Source organism: Lissotriton vulgaris, chromosome 9 (assembly GCF_964263255.1).
Source record: "Lissotriton vulgaris chromosome 9, aLisVul1.2, whole genome shotgun sequence".
NCBI lineage: Eukaryota > Metazoa > Chordata > Amphibia > Caudata > Salamandridae > Lissotriton > Lissotriton vulgaris.
In genome coordinates, this window is record NC_141697.1 from 768,793,851 (window position 1) to 768,814,637 (window position 20,787).

General features: G+C 43.9%; 1 protein-coding gene across 1 annotated transcript in view; it reads left to right on the forward strand.

The window, feature by feature from the left end:
- LOC147692229 (maestro heat-like repeat-containing protein family member 2A) overlaps window positions 1–20,787 on the forward strand; it is a 122,254-nt gene that overhangs the window by 84,805 nt on the left and 16,662 nt on the right. The window contains exons 13-14 of the mRNA XM_086936757.1: window positions 3,720–3,839; window positions 4,865–4,963. Coding sequence (XP_086792883.1) covers window positions 3,720–3,839; window positions 4,865–4,963 — 219 coding nt within the window. The remainder of the gene's footprint in view (window positions 1–3,719; window positions 3,840–4,864; window positions 4,964–20,787) is intronic.

Below are 20,787 nucleotides of genomic sequence, written 5' to 3' on the forward strand. Positions count from 1 at the left end.
ATACTGAACCCAGCTTTCAGTGCAATCCCTGTAATGTTGATTTTGATGATGAGTGCATCAGACAGGAATTTGGCCATGTTGATGATAAGAATGAGCCAGTAATGTGTGTATTCCATGCAATTTGTGACCATTCTCACCCTGAACACCATATCATCAAGAAACAGGTGTGGTGCTGTGGTCACTAAGAGCCAGTTTGGTGCTATATTGGCTCTAAGGTGCACTGAAGATGTCCTTACTTGTGTGACCACCTTCACCTCCATCTCCGATCAGATCAAATGCACCATTATGTAACATTGGGGTATTTTATGCACTGGGTCCCTTTAGATTCCACAGCCACAATTCACTTTTAAGTGTACCCAGAGCAACCTGAAGGACCTCCTGGTATACATGAGACCCCATGTTCAACAGTCCCACATGCAGAAAACCTTGTGGGCCTTACCACCTGTCATGAGACAATATCCCTGTGGGACCTGCTGGGTATGCCCACTCACTAAACATTCCAAAGAGGTCAAATTGAGCCCCTAATTCACCTGGATACAGGAAGGTCACATTAACTGCAATACAACAAAAACTGTGTTGACCTGATCACCTGCGCGTGTGGCCTTCTTTACGTGGGAATGACCATGAGGGCTATCAAAGCAAGAATATTAGAGCCCCTGGGCAATATCTGCTGCAGGCACAGCACTACAAAAATGTGCAATAACTTTTGTGCCTCAAACCACTCTCCAGATGACCTCCAGTGGATGCTTTTAGAAGCAACTAGCTCATGAAGCTCTGTTAACCTTTCCAGAAAGGAGCAATGGTGGATTTTCTGCCTCTACTCCAACACCAAAGGTGCGAACGATGAAATCCTTTGGCGTGAGGTGTAATTCCCCGGTCAGTCCCCTGCAACATCAGATACTCCCTTAGCATGGAAGCATTAATATTCGCTTCGTACATGGGATCTGATTTAACATATCACCACTAACACCATGTCACATATAGGACGGCCTGCTATGGAGTCTCACACACCACATTAAGACGTGCTTATGGTAAGCATTTTGTGAATGGCCATGGGCCTCTTCATCATTAACACAAATGTTTCTGTTTTATACCAATGAGGCAGTACCCCCCTCCATCAAAACATTAACTGCTTAACTGCAGTGTGAATTCTGCCACGGTGCGGCGGTTTTAATCAGTGGGCCGGTCGCGTCAGCCAACGGACTTGCACAGCACTACGGAGGTAGTGCTCGCGATGGCCGTTGGCTGACAGGAGCACTAAAGGGGTTAAACTGTCTTAATCTACTGTTTTAGACACTGCTGTATTAATACCATTGATGACTTTGGGCATTTGACTGCCACACACTCCAAGATAGCAGCCACTGAGGGATTATAATTTTTAATTTCACTACACCAGCATGCGAGGGTTCGCTCCTGTTGGCTTGAGCATACCCCTTCTCTTCTCCTAATTAGCCATTGGCCCAATAGTGCTATCCAAGCATCCTAATATATTGGGAATAGACCACTTGGCCGCCCCATGTTACTTTTTAATGAATAGGCCCATATATCCAACATGTACGTAGAAGTCAATATACCTAGATTTCACCATGAGGGATGGCTAGCGATTATCTGCACCGGGCTTTCTCTCCGTCACTATATATCTGAGAGAAATTAGGTGCCCCATAGTTTTCTACTACTGTCACTGTCCATTAAGAAAACATTCAACAGTCTCAGTTTACTGCTAAGATGCTGCCTTTCAAAAACCATTGTTGACTTTAGGCGGGCCTACATTTGACCACTGCACATTCCGAGATGGCCATCACTGAGGGATGATACCTATGTTACACCAGCATGTTAGGGGCTTGCTCCTATTGGATCAATATCGCCCCTCCTCTCCTGTCCTCATTGGCCATTTTGTCATTCCTCCTTCCTGTAGCTGCACGCACCCAACCTGAGATCAATCACTTCAATACCCACACCTTAAAAGGCAGGTCTTCTCCTCTGCTGAGTCTTTATCCAGGTGACCGGAGCAAGGTAGGTCTCTGGCACTCTGTGCAGAAAACACATAAGTATGGTTGCTTCTCTAGAAAACTCTCAGCTTTCTCTTTTCTTTTCACCCTAAGGTCATTTGGGTCCCCTTGATTTACTGTTTCTTTATGCTGGGTATCATTGCTCTTAACACAGTTAGCAGCTAAGCTCTACACTCTGCTTTTGACCTATGGGGCAATATAGATTGATCCAAAGGATAAGACACGTCATTCACACCTGAGGACAACTAATTACTTATAACACAGTGTAACACCAACACAGATTGGTTTTATTTTGTCTGTTAGACCAATGTCTACTTGCCTGTTCTGGTATATTTGATGTGTCAGTCTGGAATGTATGGTATTATCCCACTGTCTTTTTCACGGAAATCACAATTGTAATTCTGCATAACATTACTCAGCAAGTTAGAATGACGACTTGTGGAGGGGGCGCTGGATGTTGGAATAGTATAACTTACTATTCCAACTCTAGTCTGTGCGGACAATAGGGAAGGTGTTGGATATTAAATCCAACACCCCCCCCCCGCAAGTCGTTGTTCCAACTTGCGGAGTAATGGTATGCGGAATCACAACGCGGTCGTTGTAATGACCACATTGTGATTTCCTGCTGGGAAAAAGATTTGTGGTAAACGCTGTTTACCATCAGCGTGTGCTTCACTTCTTTCACGTTGTGGTAAATGATCAGTGCCAACAATAGCATGAACATATCTACCTTAGGAGACACTATGATACACTGTGCTGAAAAAGGGATCCTGGTCTGGTGACGCATTGGACCATACATTCAAAACATTTGTTTACTGTGTGTTTTCTCTATTTTCTCATTCATTTTCTAGGTTGGAAGATCAATTTTAAACTTTTTGAACAAGGTATTTTCCTCCAGGGGAATCCCTTCACTGCATATTACGTCTTAAGTGAGGGGTAGGTTTATCCCCCTTTTCTTTTAGATCCTGAAGAAGTAGCGGAGATCTATTTTGGGCCATCAGTCGTTAAACATGTCAACCTGACCACACTCACAGGATACATCATGTCCCTGTATTAGCCCCTACCAAATTATTATTTTTTAATCCTGCTAGGGGTAGCATCAAATTAAAGTTAGGTTTGGTGTGTCTTAGACAGCTTTAGTGTCCCTTTATTTCAATATACACATTCACTCCACCCCATACATTCAAAACGCCCTCAAACTGGCGCTTCTCATCAGACGGCTAAAAAAATAAAAGGTCTCTGCTAAAGCGACCCTTTGTGGAGCGCTACGAGGAGCAAGTTCAATGATGATACATTACATCCTCATGGATGTGTGAGGGTACCAAGAAATAATTTTTAGGATTCCTGCTTCTTTGCCCGCATTTTATTCTTCTTCGCTTTCTAGAAGAAAAGTACCTCCACTGCTTTTTGCATTAGCACTTTCTGAGCCTAGGTAAAGGACCTTTATTGGCTCCCACCCCCTCCCCCTTTTTGTTGTTTTGAGTCATATTCATGGCCATGTACGAATCTTCACAATGTCCATAAGATATAACATAACATTACATAATAAACATTTCTCTCAACTCATTAAAAGCAATTTCAAAGTGAAAGACAACGTGTGTAGAGTTTAATCAAAGATGAATGATCCTCTATAAGTAAGACTCTCATAGAGTGGGCAAGAGTTGCTGCTTATTCTGAACTCGGACTGTCTTTAATTCATTCCCATATTAGGGTTTTATTTTCCGGTGCATCGGTAAGTGCCTCGCCGCCTGTGATGATACCGATCTGATCTTAGACTTCCTCCGACGCATGTTCTTATCTGCCCGCTTCATCTTAACTCCTAACCATTCAGTAAGTACCAAGTATATTTCTTACAATAATCATAGATCTATTCCCCTGAGATAAAATGTCCCCCTGTACAACCAGAACAGACACATTTTGAGACGGAAGTCATAAGGGACTGAGGAGCATCTGGGTGTACATTGTTCAGGTTTGTAACTTCATTACAGGAGCTTGACGGTAAATTAATGATGACCTGTGAAACCTTCCTCACTCAGCACTTCCTCTCATCCATAAGTGTGATATCTACTCCATGGATAGCCAATTCATATCATACTGAAAACCCTCCACAGAGTAGATTAGGACTAAGTTAGCAGAAACTAGACTAATAGTTCCTTTGTTCAGTGGTCACTGCTGCATTTCATCAGGGATAGTTAGGCACCTCATTGGGTGATCTCTCCTGATAGATACAAGTGATTGAATAAGATTAGCCAAGTTTAATCAATATAGCAGATAAAGCGGTGGAAGGTATAAAGCTATGTAAAAGCTTTGAAATGATTCTCTCAGAGAGACCTACTAAAAAGACAACAGAGCTGTCTGTTTCTACCTGTTGTCAGGGGGGAGTTCTCAAGGATTGAAGGGCAAAGCCGAATCTGGTGTAATCCCTGCACAGTAGACTTGAGGAAGAAAGGATAAGCCCTCGTGCTAAAGAAATCTCACTCCTTCCTCACAAAATAGGCTTGTGAACTGAACTTTCCTTGCAGTGCCTTTATGTGAAACACTAAAGAGAGAACCTAGTGACGGAGCACAGATAATGACTGAACTCTTATCTTCTTATCCAAAGATGCTTCTTCAGTCCCATAGTAAGGACACTCCAGCATAGTTGTTTAAGAGTATCCTTAAATCATGCTTTCTGGGCACTGAATATATTTGCTTTAGTAGTGGAGAATCATTCGCCAATGCCAGTTGTAAACACTGAAGGTCCAACCAAGAACCCCATCTTTAGCTTTTCTATCCAATATGGAATCTCTTGTCCTAAATATCTGTGTTTGGTTAATGTCTCCCTGAGGCTGTGAGTTGTCTTTCATTCTTTGCAGGATATAGTAATTGGCTTTCAAACATGTGCCAGAGTTCATGAATTCGAATGCCGTCAAGTACTCGAAGAGTTCAAGGGTTCCCTTTTAGCTACTGAGCGGGTAAGAACCATGCATCTCTTTCTGTGCCATATTTTGAACTTTTCCCAGCAGCAGCGGTTCACATTTGCAAAAGTGTATTTTAAAATTAGATAAAAGATTACAAGGAAAAAAACAAAAATATGTCTAAAGACTTATGTGGTCTACAATACTGAAAACAAAAATGTATCAAATAGATGGCCAGTGCAGCCTCCCGTGCCTGATGTGTACATAACATTTGTTGAAAAAATATTGAAATTTGTTTAAAAAATTTATTTGGATGGCAGTTATGATACCAAATGCAACAACCTCTTAAATTCACCATTAATGACAAGTAATTCAACCTTCAATTCCTCCTTTGGATTACTCATGACTTCAGAAGTGATAGAGCAGAGACAGAAAGACCGCTCTCCAAGACAACTCATATTTAGGAATGTGGGTGTACAATACAAGACAGGGTCTAAGACCAGGCCCTGGACTCAAGGGTGGCGGGGTGCTCAGGAGCAAACGTCAGGCCGGGCTCTGTATCCCCAGAATACAGAATACAGCAACATTGAGGAAAGGGGCAGGGATGAGGATATATTCCATAGCACACAGCTTACTGTGTTCAAAACTCCTGCTGAAATAGTGACTGGTCCTGGCCAGGAGGCAACGGGTACTGACCCTGGTGTGTTTTGATACAGGATTACCAGTCCTCTCTTTTGGCAAGGTGGGGGGGCCTTCATAAGGTCAACGTGAACAACCCAACCTGACAAATGGCAGTGTATTGCAGTGTGATTGCATTATAGGGGCTGAGAGCATAGTTCTGATAACATCCAATGCTATGTTGGCTAAAATACTGCTTCCAAGTTATTAAAATCAAATCAGAGCTCTCAATCATATCTCATTGGAAGCAAGCCTGCCTATAAGACCCGGCAATGAGATCTTAGATGGGACTAAGAGGGGCTGCAAGCAAGACAGGAAAAGTTGGGGTATAAGCTGCAGAGGGCTGCATTCTTCTCTGCAGGTTTTTTCCTCACCCGCAGAAAAACTCGGTTTACTTGTGTACTTTCTTTCTGGTCTCCTCCTTTGACTTTGTGCACATGTTCATGTTTACCAGCGTGAACACCGTAATAATAATAAATTACGTTTTCATTTATAGGTCTTGTAGCTGTATTTTTGTTGTTTCATAGCGTTGCCACATGTCTTGAAGATACTATTTTTAATAAATTAATAACCCAGGCACAAATAAATATCACGTAGGCCCAGGGCTTTAAGTGGGCTGGGTCTTGCCTGTGCACCAGCTGTTCTAAAAAGCATGTGCCCACACCCTCCGGACAGAAACCTCAGTTTTGTCTGACTCCTGTTTTCCCTGGAATGTCTGCTCTGATCCCACTGCTTGAAGAACTAATGTTCATTGCTGCTGGGAAGCGTGGCTCTTTTCCCAGTGCATCACACTGTGCAGAACAGCAAGGCACCTTCTAATATAATGCAGAATACCTCATTACAGTGTTCACCACAAATGACATTAACTTTCATTGTCCTCTACTAGAGAAGGTTTCTACACTTCATACGCTTGTATACTTTTACAGTCAAGGCAGGCAACTAATTACCTGCTGTTGTTACACAAAAAGACATATTCCCCAGCCAGGGCACTCCAAGGCCACGTTATGCTGTTCTCTGTTTTTTAATCTGTCAGTTTGTATAGAGCAAACTTTGTCCGGGGGCATGTAAACAATACCGTCCCGATTCACAGAATGAACTTAAGACTCAATACTAAACTTACTACTATTTTGGTATTCACAGAATGCACTTACTCATTTCGGTATTCACAGAAGGCACTTACTCATTTCGGTATTCACAGAAGTTAGTAGTCCTAACTTTAGGACTCCTAAATGCCTTCTGTGAATACCGAAAGTCTTAAAATTAGGATTTTTCTCAGTTTAGTAGTAGTAAAGTTAGGACTCCTAACTTTAGGACTCCTAAATGTCTTCTGTGAATACCGAAAGTCTTAAAATTAGGATTTTTCTCAATTTAGTAGTAGTAAAGTTAGGACTCCTAACTTTAGGACTCCTAAACTGAGAAAAATCGTAATTTTAAGACTTTCGGTATTCACAGAAGGTATTTAGGATTCCTAAAGTTAGGAGTCCTAACTTTACTACTACTAACCTGAGAAAACTCCTAATTTTAGGACTTTCGGTATTTACAGAAGGCATTTAGGAGTCCTAAAGTTAGGAGTCCTAACTTTACTACTACTAAACTGAGAAAAATCCTAATTTTAAGACTTTCGGTATTCACAGAAGACATTTAGGAGTCCTAAAGTTAGGAGTGAGAGCATGCTTCCTCAGTCCAGAGGCACAGAGGCACAGAGGCAACCAGCGAAACACCACCCTACCTGACAGCGCCAGCTTGGGAGAGCGCACAGGGACCTACCAGCGGACCTGCACTTCCCGCCACCAGTCGCGCCGCCGCCTAGGGACTACAAATCCCATCAGGCTCAGCGGCGGCGCGTTCCCCGACGCGGTAAACGCGCCGGGAGGGGCATTACAAAACAGGAAGCCCTCGGTGGAGCGGGGGGAGGCATTTTCTACCCTAGAGGCACAGAGGCACAGAGGCAACCAGCGAAACACCACCCTACCTGACAGCGCCAGCTTGGGAGAGCGCACAGGGACCTACCAGCGGACCTGCACTTCCCGCCACCAGTCGCGCCGCCGCCTAGGGACTACAAATCCCATCAGGCTCAGCGGCGGCGCGTTCCCCGACGCGGCAAACGCGCCGGGAGGGGCATTACAAAACAGGAAGCCCTCGGTGGAGCGGGGGGAGGCATTTTCTACCCTAGAGGCACAGAGGCACAGAGGCAACCAGCGAAACACCACCCTACCTGACAGCGCCAGCTTGGGAGAGCGCACAGGGACCTACCAGCGGACCTGCACTTCCCGCCACCAGTCGCGCCGCCGCCTAGGGACTACAAATCCCATCAGGCTCAGCGGCGGCGCGTTCCCCGACGCGGTAAACGCGCCGGGAGGGGCATTACAAAACAGGAAGCCCTCGGTGGAGCGGGGGGAGGCATTTTCTACCCTAGAGGCACAGAGGCACAGAGGCAACCAGCGAAACACCACCCTACCTGACAGCGCCAGCTTGGGAGAGCGCACAGGGACCTACCAGCGGACCTGCACTTCCCGCCACCAGTCGCGCCGCCGCCTAGGGACTACAAATCCCATCAGGCTCAGCGGCGGCGCGTTCCCCGACGCGGTAAACGCGCCGGGAGGGGCATTACAAAACAGGAAGCCCTCAGCGTCGCGGGACGCGAGCGGGACGCCCGGGGCGAAGCCCGGGCAAAGGGCGGGCCGTCTGAGGCCGTCCGAGGACGACGGAGGACGGGACGAGCCACCCCGCTGACATCCACCAATCTCGAACATCCCGCGAGTAAGATTAAGATCTTGATATACACTGCCCAAATCGGCGATCAAACTCCTACTCTCTCTGCAATGTCCACAAGGGGTAGTCGTAGCAAGACTGCTGCAGGAGCAGGAAAAGTTACTGGGCCAATTGATAATTTCATCTTCAGGGCCAATGAAGCAATTGATCAAGGAATATCCTTATTGGAGCGAAGAGTCTCCTTGGAACTGGCCCAAGCCAAACGTTCTTCCTTGGGTCTCCTTGCCACAGCAAACACCCCCAATAGGAACAATCTTGCTGATGGCGTCCCCGGACTTAGTGCCAGTGCAGAGATCCACACTATACCTAACACCGTGGACTTATCAGTAACACAACTGCTCTCAGACTCATTACGGAGCCTGGAGAAATCGCCTAATTTAGACATTACTGATAACTTTAATACACAACTGGATTTCGTCACTAACTCTATTCCAACAACGAGTCTTCCAGAGAGTTCGGGCATAATATCTATTGTAGAATCCCAACTACCTCCTACCTTAATAGCAGACATTACATGTGACCAAGCCACAGACCCAATTACGTCTACAGACCTTGACCCGATGGCTAATAACTCTTCCCCTCCTCGAGATGTGACCACTATACATACTCTTGTGGATTCAACCCCTACCTCAAGAGCATTACGAGGGTTAAGGGAAGGAGCCATACAGAAACAGAAGCAGCCCAAAGGCTCAAACGCACCTATTGGAAGCCCTCTTTCCCAGAGTAAGCAAGGGAAAAATCCACCCAATAACCAAAAAAAGGCTAACAAGAAATCTAATGTAGGGTCAGGTCACAAAGGAGGCCCGGCCCTTAAGGAGGGGCTATCAGAAGATTGCTCAACAACAAACCAACTTATAAAAAAGGTTGGGGAAATCATATCTGCCCATCTTGCTACTATTGAAAAAAGGCTAGGGAATATGGAAAAACAACTTAACGAATTAAGTGCCCTAGTCAAAAGCCCACCAACCAAAGACACACCAGTCTTAGCGGCAGCAAAATCACATATCCAACCTCCCTCGGGGCAAGCTGTGAAGAAACCAGCCACAGTTCTTAGTAACATACACAAGCCAACCCCACCTCCGAAAGAAGCTCCGAAACAAACAAACCCATCAACCTCAAATACAATCCCACGGGGGAAACAACCCAACCCAACACAACTGAAGGGGGATACCACTAGTAATCATAGGGACAAGAATAAAGGAAATCATGGAAGATTTCATGCCAACTTGCCCACCGGATCTAGCCCATACGTAGTGGTAATGACGGGAGTCCCCGAGACACCGGACAATATCGAAGAGCCTACCTGGTCTCTTTTAAATAAAGTCAGCTTCTGGTTAAACAATAACAGACCCCTACCCCCATACTGCAGGAGTAAAATCCTAACAGTCAGAAGAGTACCGTGGGTGGGCCGCGAAACACAGAAAACACATGGTGACTGTGTGATTGTTAACTTTGACGACCCACGCACAGTAGAACATATTTGTTCATGGAGAAGTGAGGGGTATAGCGAAGGTATAGAAACAAGGCACCTCTCATTCTTCTATCCATCTAGGAGATTCAACCAGTACGACCATACCTTTGAAAGAAACTGGTGCCAGGCGGGGCAAGAAGATGTGGGAAATAACTGGGGTGAGTGGGGGCTAGATAATCACAGGCACCCCCATAGAAACACACTAAGCAGAGATGCCTATGGGGGCATACCAGTCTTCAATAGATTCAGCAGCCTTGAGATGGTTGATTGACTCCCTTCACCACCGGGGCTGCAGAATACTGAACTGGAGGGAATAAAACTGGGTTGCCACGATGAGTCAGATAAAATCACAGAGCTGTACGATAAGGAGAACCTAAGCACCCAATTGGCCCAAAACCATCATAGGCTGCCACTAGCAAGGAAAGGTCAAGCTATGGACTATACCACAGGTTGTGAAACATCCAACCCCTCAGATCCATATACCCACAAAAACCCTAATAGTATGTTAACAATCATCAGCTGGAATGTAGCCGGACTCCAACAACGGGTGTCGGACCAGGAATGGTTAAAATTTATATCTAACAAAGATATTATAATGTTACAAGAGACATGGGCCACCTCTGAAATAGCCATAGAGGGTTTTGAATGTTACAGCATCTGCGCTCAAAAGCCAGTCTTTGGTCGCCCTATGGGAGGCTTGCTGATCGGGTTCAGAATAACTCTAGGGGGGACCATTAAGCCAATACCAACCAAGAGCCGAAACATTCAAATCATCGAGTTCACATGTAGATCACCGATACATCTGATCAACTTTTATAATAATGACTTTCACTCGACCCCTAATAAGAACTATATTGAGCTATTCGATAACATTACAAAAATAACCGAATCAGCAAACAACAGTGTAAATAATGGGATCATCCTAGCTGGAGACTTCAATGCCAAACTGTCGGAAACTAAAGCAGGCGCTAATCAACTAGATAGGGCTACTAAACGTGGGAATGAACTGAAAAATTTCATAAATACCCACACCCTATCAAATATAATGGATACATTTATAAGTAGCGATACTGCTTACATTCCAACTTTTAGAGGGAGAGATTTCTCGAGCACAGTAGATTACATCTTCACGTCTGTGGAACTACTGGATAAAGTCATCCAAGCAGGAGTGGTTGAGACAGCCTTTGGAGACCATAATGCATTGGAACTTAGCTTAAGAGTGGGCCCAATCCAAGCACCCCCCCGCACCTTGGGAGCAAGGGATATCATGACATCAACAGATACCCTGAGGTTAAAGTGGAAAGGGGTGAATTGCGGAGCCATTATGGATACAATTACAAATAATCATCAACCAACAATCGCCTCCTGTTCACTTGCCGATGGGAACCACCATAGAATAATTAAAGACTTTGAAAATCTGTGCCATGTCATTAAGACTCTACTGACAGTCCCCTACAGGAATAATAATGGCGAACCTAGGTGGTTTGACAGCTGTTGTTCAGGGGCAAATAAGGCTCTTCGTAAGGCACTTAATTCCAAACCAAGGAACCAAGTAGATGTACGTTCCGCCAGGCAAGCCTATAAAACAGCCATAGGGATAAGGAAGGCCACCATGATAGAGGAATATTGGAATGAACTTTCAGTTTCCGCTGCCGTGGGTAATAGTGCAACTTTTTGGCCCGCTGTAAGGAAGATGCGGGACATGGGGAAACAACTGTCACCAATCAGCTGTACTATCTCAAGTCAGAATTGGGAGCAACATTTCTCTAAAATATATGCCAATCCTGCTGCTCACATAGAAGTCCATAACCACGACAAACTGAGCCCATTGGATATAACCCTGGGGGAGGTCGTTCTGGCCATCAACCAAAGCCTGGGGAACAAGGCGCCAGGGCCAGACGGCTTCCCAATTGACTTAATCAAACACAAACCAGAATTTTGGGGGCCTATACTGGTAAATGTTTTCAATAGTGCATCGATAGGCGCCATCCCCGCTACCTGGTCAACAAGCACAATAGTGCCTATTTACAAAAAAGGCGAAAGATCTGACCCCGCAAATTATAGGCCCATCTCACTCCTAGACAACACCCTGAAAATTTTGGGCCGGGTGCTGTACAACAGAGTAAATGATTGGGCCGAAGAAACAGGGGTGCTGGACAGATGTCAGATGGGCTTCAGAAGCAAGGTTGGGACAACAGAACAGTGCCTGAATCTCAACCTCATAATAGGCAAATATACCATAGCCAAGGCCTCTCCTATTTACTTGGCCTTTATGGACTTGTCGTCCGCATTCGACCTAGTGAATAGGTCGAAGTTGTGGGCGACACTCCTCTCACACGGCCTTGATGAACCTCTGGTACACTTCCTAGCCTACCTACATGTGGACACTAAAGCCCAGGTACGAATTGGAATGGAGGGTGAAATTTCAGGGGCAATTAAGGTAGAAAGAGGCGTCCGACAGGGGTGCGTTTTAGCACCCCTGCTGTTCATCATGTATATAAACGGACTAAGCGACTCCTTGAAAAAAACAACAACGGATGTCCCGAAAATTCAAGGGAACCTGCTACCCGCACTCCTCTACGCAGATGATGCGGTGATCATGGGCCTAACACCAAATGCTCTCCGCGCCCTGGTCAAGAGTTTTGCACATTTTATGGGGAACCTGGACTTGAAGGTGAATTTTAAAAAATCATTTATCATGACATGTGGGCCAGGGGCCAAACAACTTAACTCTATCTCGATTGGACAAGAGAAGTTACACTCCACCAACTCATTCCCCTACTTAGGCATGGTCTTTGCTGCGAACGGCCTGTGGAATGGGCATCTTGCCCACGCCACAGGCAAGTTCTCAAAGGCCATAAACTCAATCCTTGCCTTGCCACGACCAAAAAGGTCAGAAACAACCGAGGCAATTGTAAAAATTTATAAATTGCAATGTGTCCCGGTTGCAACCTATGGCGCAGAAATTTGGGGGACAGTGAGTCCATCTAGCCTGCAGACAGAAGAAAACCGGCTATGTAGAAAACTTCTAGGAGCTCCAATATCCTCTTCTGGGTATATCTGCCACGCCGAGCTCAACTTGCCCTATATAACCGATTTTATTTCCACGCGACCTGCAATATTTTGGCTGTCCATCTGGGCCAATGAACGTGCTACCTTAACACAGGAAATTGTGTCCGAATGTTTAAACTGTGATAAAGGTATGAGCATACCGTGGCTTCGGGCAACAAAGGAAAGCCTAGATAGCATTGGCAAAACTCATCTTTTTAACGACCCTTCCCAGATTAAGAGTACGGACAAAAAGGACACACAAATTGAACTCTATGCCCTCTTTAGGGAAAAGAGGTTGGAGATAGAACTACAAAAACAAACTGTCAAATTTTATGTGACTAACATAATCAATGACTTATCTCCAAAACAAATACCTCTATACCTAAGACTCCCCATGACCAACTGGGAAAGGTCACTTTTATTTCGCCTAAGAGCTGGATCTTTAAAATATTTACTTTCCTTTCCCATGGGCCATAGCACGAGGAATCCTGGACATGAGCTTGGCCCCTGCCCCTGCGACGGACACAGCAGGCAAAATGACTCACATTTCTTCTTCCATTGTAAATTGTTCATGAAATATATTAAGTGGTTTTTAGTCCCATATTTTAAAAAACAAAGACCAGTTTCCCTAATTCAATCATATTTTTTGCTTTTAAAATTAGAAAATGATGAACTGATTTTCCGTGCTAGCTCATTTCTGAAAGTTATCTCCTATGCACGGAAATCCATGGAACCTCCCTGAAATGTTTACATGCCTAAAAAATGCCCCCCTCGCATTAAGTATTCTAGCTAATTGGAATGCGCATTAATATGCACTTTAATAATCTGACTTTGATTGTTTGCATTGATACTTGAAAAACCAATTGCAGTTTTTTAATTATTCATGGAAATTGTCTGAACTATTTTTAAACATGTACTTTTTTAATGTAATATGTGACTTTTATGGATTTCTTGCAATCCGAATAAAGTTTTCTTTGAATTGAATTGAATTGAGAAAAATCCTAATTTTAAGACTTTCGGTATTCACAGAAGGCATTTAGGAGTCCTAAAGTTAGGACTACTAACTTCTGTGAATACCGAAATGAGTGAGTGCCTTCTGTGAATACCGAAATGAGTAAGTGCATTCTGTGAATTCCAAAATAGTAGTAAGTTTAGGATTGAGTCTTAAATTCATTCTGTGAATCGGGCCCTACGTTTTTACGTGACAACTGTTTTGCAGGAAGAAATGCTTGGAGTAGCTGTGCGCCTTACAAATTCAAAATAATAATAATAATCGAGGTATTGGAACATGCATTTTGTTAAACGTCAATGTTGTTAAAAAGAAGTTGCGCTGAAAAAATAGTTATGAGGGAAAGGCAAGGAATTTACTTGAATATCCCTCTTTAAACATAGGAAAAAACAGGAGAGGGCCTATTTAAACTAAACTTTGCAAACCCACCCTTTGAGAGAGAAAAGACTTAAAAGGAAACAAATTATTTGAAAAGGACCAAGCATGTTTACCCTCAGATGTAGCCAACAGAAGTACATTCCATTGACAAAGCCGACAGCCCTGGCTTGTTGTATATGCAATGTTACTTGCTGTAGTATATATCTGGAAGCAATGACAGAAGTACCAAAATATCAGTGGGGCGGCACACTATGCAAAAGCACATATTTTTAGCTTATGTGTTTTAAGCCACGTGCTTATTTATATCTGCCTCGCCCCTTTGAGAGAACCACCAGTGTTTCATCTTACATAGACCCTTCGTCGCAGGCCAGGTTGTATTTCACAAAGCATGCTCCAAACAGTAACTTGCTACATTCCATTTTTTTTTTCTTTCTGAGCATGATGAACTGGCAACTGTGGTAAACGTTTATGCATGTGGTAATTCAGCATTATTCAAAGCTGGGAGAAGCACAGTGATATCGTGTTGGATATTTGTATAATGCACCCTGGCAGCTGGGGTTGTTGCAAATTGCTGGGGGCTTTGTTTCAATTATTTTGTGGCTAATCTTGTTAATTGTTCTCTGATTCTAACTCCTGTGGCCTGCACCCCCCACACTGCAGTGGAACTGAAAGTGCAAGCAATTAATTGTCCCTGGCCACCGCCCACCTGGGCAATCTGCAGGTAGGGCCTTTCAGTGCATAACGTGGTGCACACTGAAGCAGCCTCTCACTCTGTGTGCCGCCTGTTCAATAAAATGTGAACATCGGCAATTTTTCTTAGAAAGTAATTGTGGGTGAAAAGATTGGCAAGTGTATGGAAATGAGTGGCAAACCCTACGTAACTACACTATAAATATTCTGGCAACAGTGGAAGTCATTTTACAATCGTTATTTGATCTGAAGAAATCTTCTACATATGTTTCTTTTCTTAAATGGGATTATACTCTAATTGCATGCACAGGTGATTTTCCTAGGATTACCTTTGTACACGTGTGCTGCTTTCGTAAGCATTGTCCCAAGGCACATGTATTAGCACTCATAATTTCTGCATCTACAATTTTGTCCACTGCCCCTATATCGTGGTCAAAGCACACGCAGCTACCACCGATTCATAAACTACAATATCTCCTTGGTCGCTCTAGCTTGCTCTCTGCCTCACTCTGAGAACACGGAAGAGAACACATGTTCGCTGGCACAGGCAATGCATTGTAGCGCTATTCAAGTATATCTCTGATGATAAACTACACAGCTATATGAAGTCATGTTTTTTAAGTCTCAGGCTGTCTCAAATTGAGATGTACTGCATCTAGTATATGGGCTTAAGCCTGCCCATAAGCTTCCCATTTGCTGCCACCATCGTCGCTCTTCAATTTTGTCCACATAATTCCACTGCATACCATGCCACATATCTCCACTACACAAATTCACACCACCCCACACAATTCTGCAACAAAGAATTCCAATCTACCACATCTCTCATTTGCACTATCACCAGCCCTGTCACCTCTCCCCTACACACCCACTGCCCCCTAATCTCTCCCTCACACTCCTGGTACTCCCTCCCATCTCGCAATCCCACCGTCCCTTTCATCCCTCCCTCATACTCCCTGTCTCCTCTCTATCACTTCGAGTCTCATGATGAGCTCAGCTCATCATGAGCCACGGTGCTCATGACCGTTAGAATGCTTGCATGCTGGGCAAATTCCCCTGCTGTGCGAGCGTTCTAAAGAAACGGGTGAGCACATGACCACCGTGGCTCATGACGAGCTGAGCTCGTCATGAGCACAGGGGCACTGTGCACGCCCCCCCCCCCGCCCCCAGCATAGCAGGGGAATTTGCCCAGCTGTGAAGGGGCTATACTGCCTGCTCACACACGCTACTTTCCTGTACCACCTCACGCTCTGCACTGGTCCAACTCTTGCCTCCCCCATATGGGCCCCTTTTACTCGTACCTCCCTCTCTCTCTGTCTCTTACTTTCTCTCACCCTTCTCTCTCGCTCTCTCACACTCTGTTCTTGCCTCTCTCATATGGTTAAATTCATGTCTTCCAGCACAGTTTCTTTCCTGGCCTTTTCAAAAAATTTCCATCCCTCAAACCCACGCTCTCTTCCTCTTCTTCGGGTGTATTCTGTGTACACATGTGCTCCCTCTTTATGCATCTGTGGCTTGCTCTCCCGTTCTTTCTCACACACTCTTTCTGCTCCTCTATCTCAAATTCAATCATCACTTCGTGCACAAACTACCTATTCCTGTGTATCCTCCTTTCTATCTATTCTGTGCAGCTCTCACCCCTTTCTATTCACCATGCCACATAATTCCACCACAGAAATACAGCATACAATTCCATCCCACACAATACCACAACTAACAATTCCAATACAACCCACATAATACATCTCAACACCACATACATCCACTACACTCCAAACCAAGACACATAGGTAAAAGAGTTTGTCATTTACAATGTCAATAGCTCTAACTCTTGCAATACGAAGACATATTGTATTGCAAATGTTTGTTAAATTATCCAAGCCAATAACTGCGCAGGTCTCTGCTTATTGACTGAGGGGTATGACAGGGGTGATGAAGATGCCCAGTGGCTAACAAAAGCAAGGCAATGAAATGCTCAGACTAGATGAATAGTTTAGAAAAATGCACCAGCGTCAAAAAGTCGGTGCCTACCTTAACCAATAGTTGTTGATCCAGAAACATGTAATATGATTCTCTAAGAATACGTCAGCCACAACAGCAGTCCCAGCTCTTTCTAGGTAACCTTTTCGCACTGCACTGGTATTGCATGTATGTATGCAGAGATATTTCTATGGGGAGTATGATTGTAGGCGGTCTCTAAACTTTCCCTTGGACCCTCCTTTTGAAATGCTTGTGATATATTGCATGTATGTATGCAGAGATAATCAGAACATCAGAAATATTGGAGTGTTGATGGATGGGCCAGCCCATCAAATAATGTACTCCATTTGGACAGGGCAGTGTAGGCATGTACTCCACTGACCTGGCAGATATACAGCCCACCATATTGAGGGATTTCTGCCAGCCTGAAAATTCCATGCTAGTTTGTAGGACTGGAGTCAATAACATCAAAAGTTGTGGTAAAATCCAGCTCGCACAACTGCAGGTCCGGGTTTGACTGTGAAGTGAACAGATTAGTAGCGTTTCATTGCTGCATTTCGCCCTGATTCGAGAGCAGCTATTGAACAAGAGGCAATTCTTGTTGATTTGTCCTGTAGCTGGATAGTAATTTCTTTCTTTAAAAAAAATCTTTTGATTGAATTTTTAACAACGTTAAGATCTTAATACTGTAGCACGCATTGTCATCCACCCCATGCTCCCCTTCCGCAACAACCCTTTTAGTTCCAGAATACCATAAAGTAAAATGTAAATGTAAATGTCAACTGCGACCAGTCCGGTAAACTATGGCGGGATCTATGCTTCAGACAACTGTGTGTTTTCCCCCAAGAACGTCCTATGGGTTAAACCATGAGAATGGACAGTGGATATAGCACCAAGATATAGCACCAATCTCGTATTAACCAGAAATAGTAAGTAATTCAAAAAGTAAGTCCAGTGTGCCACTTGCAAAAACCAGTACCCTTTGTCCAGGGGCACCTCACGTGAAACGTGAATCCAAAATATTTGTCATCCAGTTTTAGGGCACCACTCCAATCATATACAATCAGTTCAAATTTCTCAGAGTCCAAATCCAAATTCAGAAGTCAAGAGTCCAGCACTTTAGGAGGAATTGAGAAACTTTTGATTGTTCAGAAAGGGAAATGAGGTTTGTAATCCTCTAAAAAATTACACAAACAGCTAATCTATTGTCATGTGATGTTATGGTCATGTTTTTAATATACACAGATGTTTCGTGTCTTTTCTATGTATTTATATGGTTGTATGTATACATTTATATGTAGTTTTTATATATATCTATGTGACAGTTTGTCTTCATATATGTTTGATTATTCCAGCTCTGAAGAAGTTCTGGTGGTCAGAACGAAACGCGTTGGCTGATGATTCTTTTGAGTATAAGAAAATTAAAAACGAACTGAGAAAATATCGAAACTTCTGAATTTGGATTTGGACTCTGAGAAATTTGAACTGATTGTATATGATTGGAGTGGTGCCCTAAAACTGGATGACAAAAACTTCCTATGGGTTGTCTACTCTGATTTGATTTGATTTAAAAATTTGTAAAGCACACGAATGCCTCAAGGCGTCTTGGCTTTACTCTGGGTATTTTTTGCTGCTCTTTCCACTGTCCCCAGAGTCTATCATACTCTTGTGAGCATCCTCTGGACCTATACACTGCTTCCTTAACTAAAGAACAGTAATCCATCCCTCTTAGCCGGTTTGAGATTGGGCAGGCCCCATAGATCCCCAATGGCCCGCTATGTGACGTTTAGCCAAAACACAACCTATCCCAGCCATAATTTTTTGCCCCCTTACCCATCCCATATGTAGAATACTTCCATGATTCCCAATATGGGGTTGCGTTCTATCAGAAATCGACATACCATTTCTAGGTTGGAGAAAAGCAGGTTCAAATACACCTTAATCGCCCGGAATTCCTATACCACATGCATAAGAGAACCTCTGGCCTGTCCCCAACTGAGACATTCAGGGCTGCTGTCACTCCCCATCCTCCACAGCCTGTCAGGGGTGTAATACATTCTAGGAAAGTATTTAACATGGTCTAATCTAAAGCAAGGCAATATTTCCAATTCTCCAGTTGCCATTGTTTGCCTCAATCCATTTGTTATCATCCAAGTGCCACAGATCTGATTCCTTTATTTCCTGCAATTTGTTTAGCAGGTTTGGAATGTTTATCACCAGAGTTCTGTATAAGCAAGATCTGTCCTTCCTACCAATAGCTGACATCATGATGCTTATTGGAGTTGTGTAATGTGCTGGGCTAGAATGGTTCTAACTTCAGTCTCTTCTCTGCAATATTGAGAAATGTTGTAAATCGACAGGTCAATTGCATGTTGATAGATATGAAACAAATCAGCACTGCCTGTCTGCAGGAACGGATCCCTTATAGATTAAAAAGAGGTAGCAAGAGTAGATGTTATTCTTGTACTAGGCTTTTGCAGTTGCAAATTATGTGTGCGAGATCTTCCATTCCAAGGCCACATAGTTGACATATGTTGTCTCTGGGTTTGCTCTTCCATGGTGGAAGGTGTGGTAAGATCGGCATTATAACCATCCTCTATTGTAAACATTTCTCTTTCAGGTGGATAATTAATCCATTACTAAAATATTTTGGTAGTTTGGCTGCTACATAGTTGTTTAGTACATACCAGGCATGTACTCTCTTTGCAAGTGCAGGCTTAGCTTCTTCCAATGACAGTGCTTTGATGGTCTTGTTAACCACTTTCTTGAAGCTGGTGTGGGACACTGATATTGCCCATAGGTTTTCCAGACCAAGGGAATCTCTAAGATACATTCCCACCGGTAAGTTCTTTCTTAGTGATAGTTCAACCCAAAGTGGCCAGTTCAGTGTATCTTGCTCTGCCCCAGTGATCTTGTGCAAGCATTTTTTTTATGAATTCACCCCTTCTGCCAGTAAATACTTCTGTAACACAAACTCCATCCTTATTTGGGCAGGGGAGGTGTATTTTGGGAGGCTGAAGATTGTTCTAAATGACCTGGTGATTATTTTTCCTCGCTCCCGTATTTTAACGTTGGCAGGAGTTTGACTTGGATAACCTCTAATAGAGGGCTCAGAGAGGGCCGGGCAATCACTTTTTTAAAAGTTTTCTTGGCGAAGAATATTGTATTACCTTTTTGTTTCAGTGTTTCCATATGAGGGTTGAAGGAGCCTTTGTTATCTAGTAGAACACCCAAGTATTTGTATTCCTTTGCTGATTCTAGTTGATGTGTGTCTAGAAGCCTAACTGATGCATGTCAGCGCTGTAAGATAAAGAAAGAACTGGGATATGTGTAAATCGTATTCAGCTTTGAGTGGATCATAGAACATCATATGGTGTGTGTAAGAAATGGGGGTTACCCAAATCTCCAAGGGGGTAGCATGGCATCAAGCGGGCAGGCCAAACTTCGAGGACATGTGAAGCATTCACGCAGTACCCACTGACGACACACAAATCACACTACAAAAGAGTCACGACACCACCTTTGGTTGGAAAAAGATTAAGTTTAGTTATGTCTCCAACCTGCAAGGTAAAAAGGAACAAAATAGTGGTAGTCACAACAAGGCGCCAACTGGCACCGGAGCCAAGTACATCAGGGGAATTATCTACATGGGACAAAAGGGTTGAGTCCATAGTCCATAGTCCATAGCTGTAAGGAAAAAAAAGGATGGTTAATTAAACACTAGACCTGGGGCCAATCTGGCGGGGCCAACTCAGGGCCTCATCCTTAGGGAAGCTGTAATTTCAAAATCCCACATCATGCAACAATACACCTCAGGCGTTATGACGCCTATCCCCACCCCTGTAAGGAAAG